At 32.9% G+C, this 6,041-nt stretch overlaps 1 protein-coding gene across 1 annotated transcript; it reads left to right on the forward strand.

Annotated features, from left to right (window-relative positions):
* Positions 1-2,023: 2,023 nt before the first annotated feature.
* LOC21387858 lies at positions 2,024-2,869 on the forward strand. Its single transcript, XM_010103432.1, has 2 exons — positions 2,024-2,083; positions 2,228-2,869. Exons 1-2 carry the CDS (start codon positions 2,024-2,026, stop codon positions 2,867-2,869), a joined length of 702 nt encoding a protein of 233 aa, XP_010101734.1.
* The last annotated feature ends 3,172 nt before the right edge of the window (positions 2,870-6,041 follow it).

A 6,041-nucleotide genomic window follows, 5' to 3' on the forward strand; every position in this document is an offset into this window, starting at 1 on the left:
TGTCGTATATTTAAATTATGGCCGTCACATATGTACTCGAATGAATGAAAGCTTAAATTCTTCAGTGCAAAAATATGCTCTAATTATCAAACTAGAAATCCGTGCATGCATCATGGCTTGAGAATTTTTCTATTTTGGAAGTTAGTACCATAAATGGCTAGGTATGGTACGACATAAAGGTACTGCATTAAGCACAAAAGGATAAGTTTGAACCATGCTATAAATATCTTTCACCGATCCAAAAAAAAAAAAAAATTAATGCATGCATAAATAAAACCCATCCGACCAACAAAATCTTTGGACCACAACTTATTTAATTTAATAATATTCTTGTACGTTCCCCATTTCTCATGTAACTACACTTTTTTCTATTCATTCACTATTTCTTTCAAATTTCGTGTGTGTTTCCCGGAAGTGAAATGTGTTCAATGAAAGGAAAACAAAACTACGAAAACCTATTGAAAGACACGCGAGATCTTAGGTCTCGTTTATTTTACCGATTTGAGTTTAGAATTTAAGTTTTGTTACAGTAAAAAACTCTCAGAAACAGTCACATTCAGCTTTTTTGCTCCAGTGAAAAGTTCTCACATAAAGTCACATTTAAACTCGAATTAAAAACTCAAATCAGCGAATTAAACGAGCCCTTAATTAGCTTTTTTGCTCCAGTGAAAAGTTCTCACATAAAGTCACATCTAAACTCGAATTAAAAACTCAAATCAGCGAATTAAACGAGCCCTTAATTATTGCAATTAGTAGGTTGGACCAAGTTGTCTAATTTGATCTGAAAAATAATTGACAAATGGGGCATCTTATTATGCAAGAGAGAGAGAGACAACGGGACAGAGAAATTCATATTTCATGTCGTTTTGTATATATTGTGTTTACTTTGCTAGGAAGCACCTTGATCGGGATCTAGATCTCTGATAATCTTTTAGGGGGCAAGATGAGACTTCTCATAAGTACAATGTAGCCAGCTATTTTCAGTGTACTTGATTTCAAAAACATCTTAATAAAACATGTTAGGGATTAACAAAAATATAGAAAGTGAACAATAAATCAACATAAAGAAATATGATACGACTGAATATTTAATCAGATCATGTTCTATTCATTTCTTATATTAACCCTGATCTTAGTGCTAAAAGCGTACGGAAGGTTTTTTTTTTTTTTTTTTTTTTGGGACACTAGAAGACTGTGCGTTATAATTCAATGTGATTTTGTTGGTTTCCCATCAGAAAATTAGATGGCAAATTACATATGGCCTAACAAAAATGTTTTAATTGCTATTCTTGTTTTTGTTTTATTTTTTGGTGTCTTAGTTCTTGTTTTTTTGGGCTTGATTTCCCCCTTATATATATATATATATATATATATATGTATATATAATATTCCTCAGTGAAGCCAAGATATTAACGCTTAATCTCATGAACTTTCCATCTCTTTACTAATCAATGATACAGGTTTGTTGGCTGCTCCTCAACTAACATGCGGACTGTTTAGGATGATGTCCTTTGAAAATACTAAAAAGCAAAAAATGACTTAACAATTAATACGACGTTGTCTTTAACAAATTAGACAAGCACAGCAAATTATCGTGAATTATTAATCTCTAGATAGTCGTGTGGAGCCTGCATAAAATATCATGAACTGATTATATTATCAACATAAGATAATAATAAAGCTAGGCTCCTAGAAGCTCACCATTCTTTGTGCAAGAGTAACATTAGAGATCCAATCAATATATAAATTAATCATTTTAAAATTAAAGTAATTTGTGATCATATCATAGTTGGTATTTTTTTTTATTTAATTATTGTGAACATGCAGGTCAAGTTGGATTGTGACAGCGTGGTGTAGTCCATAGCCAAACTCCATCCAAATGTTCAAATGCTCCTATAGCTATATAAAGCCTTCTCTGGTCTAACATTTCATATCAAAACCAACAAACTAAGCCAAAATAACCAAATAGAGATACAGAGACTATATCCACATCTAGCTATATTTTTGAAAAGATCAAGAAAACATGGCCCATTTTTGGTCTGCTGAGAATGCCACAAATGCCTACCTCAAAACCTTGAATATGGTAAGTAATGAGTATCATTATCTAAAGAATCGAGTATTTGCGAAATGTTAAATCCCGCAATATTCATAATAATATAATCTGAAGGTTCAGAAATGCGCATGTTTATGTTTTCTGACTTAAAGTTTTCTTTTGTTATTAATTCAGGTGCACAAACCAAATGAGCCAGACGAAGTGGAGTTCATATCAGCGCTGGCCGCCGGGAGCAACGCGAAACTAATGGTGGTTGCGTGCGCTGGAGCGGCCGACGCCACCGCGCTAACCCTAGTGGCGGCGGCTCATCAAAACGGAGGCCGAGTGGTCTGCATTCTCCGGGGAAACGAGGAGCTAGACCTGTCGGAAGACCTGATCCTCGGCCTCGGTGTTTGCCACGTGGAGTTTGTCATCGGCGACGCGCAAAGCCTGCTTCTCACTCACTACCGGGAAGCGGATTTCGTGCTCATCGACTGCAATCTCGAGAATTACGAGGGAATTCTTAGGGCGGTCCAAGTGTCCCCCGCCTACAAGAAGGGCAATAATGGCGCCGTTTTCGTCGGCTTCAACGCTTTTCGCAGAGCATCGTGGCGGTCCAATATTGTTGGATCGAGGACTCAGTTGTTGCCTATTGGAGAAGGATTGTTGGTGACGAGAATTTATGCTAATAATAACAAGAACAATATAACAAGATCAGTGATTAATGGGAAGAGAAGATCACATAATTGGGTTGTGAAGGTGGATAAATGCACGGGTGAAGAGCATGTGTTTAGGGTCAGATCATCATTTCCACAAGGCGCAGAGATTGAAGCTTAGAATTATATAGTTAGAATATTAATATTATTGTTACAATTATATATATATATATATATTATATCCTTAGATATTCTTGCTAATCAAAATTTGGTTGGCGTGGAAGAAGAATCTGATTTTTGATCAGTTTTGTTGCAAAAACAAATACGGTGGAGTGCTATAGTTAAATTAGTAGTTTGTACTACCTACTCATGAGTCAGTTTTGATGTAATATGATAATGTAGATCTCAATTAGTCTCGAGAAATTGCATCAACAAATGTGTACATAGCACGTGCAATGTAAATGGAATTATGTGCTTGTTTGATACAATTTTAGTCATAAATGGATTGAGTTATAAATTGATGAACAGTCTTCATTAAGTTTTGAACAACATTAGTATATCTAGCAGATCAAAATTAACACTACTTTTTGGCTAATCTTGTTTTTTCTTGCTTTGCAATGCACCAATGAAATTGAATATAGATCTACTAAAATTGGGTTGAAATCAATCATGTATTTCTTGTGTGTGCGAAATTCGAGAAAGTGAGCCCAATAATGCAATTTGAAACCGGCCAACTTTATTTATTACTATCAAGTTTTCGGAGTAATGTTTTTATATAACCGAAGTAATTGGAAAAAGAAAAATAGATATACTAAATCAATTAGCGTGGGTTTAGAATAAGAATTTATATCATGATTCGGATCATGATTTATGATTCACAATTGTATTTTCTCTAAAAAAACACATATAAACCGAAAATAATTCTAAATCATTGATTCTAAATCTATGAACCAAACAACCCCTTAGTACTTCATCATCATGAACTTTTGTGGTAAAGAATACTTACCGTGATGTAAGTCTAACAAATATCATTTAAGAATCAATTCAGTACAAGAATTTTAAGAAAAACATGTAAATCAAAACAGAATCAAATAGTAATTCCCATTTCACTTTTATTTTTAGTTTTATTTTTATTTTTTGGCTGAATAACTCTCATTTCACCTTGCAAATAAAGGAATCAGACAGCCAAGCTTACGACTAAAGCAGGTAATTAAACATGTCGAGATATATATTCAGCTATAATTTAGCCGGCGCATACATACACAGTCACAGGTGCACGTACGGAAGATTCATACGGCTATGCTAATACATATACACAAGCGTCTATATATATATATATATCATATGTACTAGAATATAATTCAAAATTAACATGTAGACATGTTGTCATGTCCCCGCCAAATGATGCATAATCCACCCAAACAGAATCTCCACGCTTACAATAACTTGCGTGTATATAACACACACACACACACACACATAATCGTAAGATTATAAAGAAGAGGCGATGAAGAGCCAATTTTTTCATACTTCAACCTTTGCTTTCTAATTGTTATCGCGAACGTTGCAATTCATTTAAAACAATAATTATTAAATTTTTTTTTTTTTATAAAAAGAAGAAAATAAGGATGTAAAAAAAATAAAGATGCGAGAAAAAGATGTGAAGTAAAAGACAAAGAAAGAAGATTTTAAATTATTTTATTGTGTTTAAATTAATTCCATTTGATTTGATTTAATTTGTTTTTACTTAATTTGGTGTGGTTTATTTTATTTTAGCATATTTTTGTTAAATTTTATGTTTTCTTAAATTATTTATAATATTTTTATTTAAACAGTATTAAAAATTTAATACGAAACTGTGTTAAAATAGACAAAATTAGATTATAAATAAACCAAAAATTAATAAATAAATATAAAAAATCATAATAATTAGTGAATAAAACCGGTTTTTTTATAAACATATCAAAGAGTCTATTCTCCCTCTCTCTTTTTCTCTCTTTTCTCAAGCGGGTCCCACCACTCTCTCTTTCTTTCTCTCTTTCTCAGGCAGCTCTCTCTCTCTCTTTTCCCAGGCAGGCCCACCACTCCCCACTCCCTCTCTCTCTCTCTCTCTCTCCCACGTAGAGCTCTCTCTCTCAGGCGAAAAAGCAACGCCAAAACAAAAAGACGAGAGCGCCCAAACAAATAAGAAACTAAGGGCAAAACGGTAAAAATAAAAGTCAGGGGACACACACGAAATTTTCTTAAAGATGAGAGAGAAAAAAGACCGGACATTGATCAAAGAACAATAATAAATCCGGTCAAATCATGATTTGAATCATAGTTCATAATTTATTACAGTATTTTTTTTTAAAAAAATACACATAAATTAAAAATAATTTTAATCACGTAATTTTAATTTATGAACTAAACATCTCCTAATAAATCTGGTGTTCTGTTATAATTAAGAGGTGTTACTGTGTCTTTATCTGAGATTTACACCTTTCCAGATATGAGGTTTTTTATTGAAAAGTACAGATGTTTAGTTTCTAAACCTTAACTTTGACAGCTATATATATTATATATAATATATATATATATATTTCCCCCATTTTTCCAACTCTAAAGAAGCCATCAGATAGTTTGTATCTTTTCTCTCTCTATTTTCGTCTTCTTTCTATTAACTTTTTTTCTTCCATTTTTGGGGCTTAAATCGATATGATTTTATTTTTTAGCGTTTAGTTTGTGGTCCACCGTCTCAAATTGGCCCTCATTATTTCGTGATTCTCACTGTAGTTAAAGTCAAGAGCATCACCTACAGCAAAATCTTGTGAATTCTCAAAAGCAAATGGTAATTTTTTAAAATTTTGTATATCCTGTAATTTTGGATATTTAACTTTTATATAAAGGTGTTGTGAGGTTTGGTGATTTGTTGTCTCTTTCTTTTTCGTTCTGCTTTTGATTCTCTCTTTTATAACTTCCATGGTCTATCTGTCTCTCTCTCTCTCTCTCTCTCTCTCTCAAATGTACCTACGCCAAGGTTACTATGCCTCGTCTTGCTTTAATCCGTTATTCATATTGGCATATTCATGTGGCAACCTTATATTTCTCTTTTTTTATCAATTTTCAGTTGAAGTAATTTATAGGGGACTTATGAATTATGTGAAATTTCCAGCGGTTCCATTTGTGTTTGTTTTTGTGCTCATTTGAAATTTCCAGCGGTTCCTTAAAAAGTCGTTCTTAAATGGTAGAGTGGGAATGTGTTATTACCAATCTAAGTTAACACCTAAATGCTCCTGTGATCTAACGTGTTATTCCAGAAAGAAAAAAAAAAAAAAAAAACCTAAATGCACTTGTGAATTGTGATCTGACCA

This window comes from Morus notabilis, unplaced genomic scaffold (genome assembly GCF_000414095.1).
Source record: "Morus notabilis unplaced genomic scaffold, ASM41409v2 Scaffold2701, whole genome shotgun sequence".
NCBI lineage: Eukaryota > Viridiplantae > Streptophyta > Magnoliopsida > Rosales > Moraceae > Morus > Morus notabilis.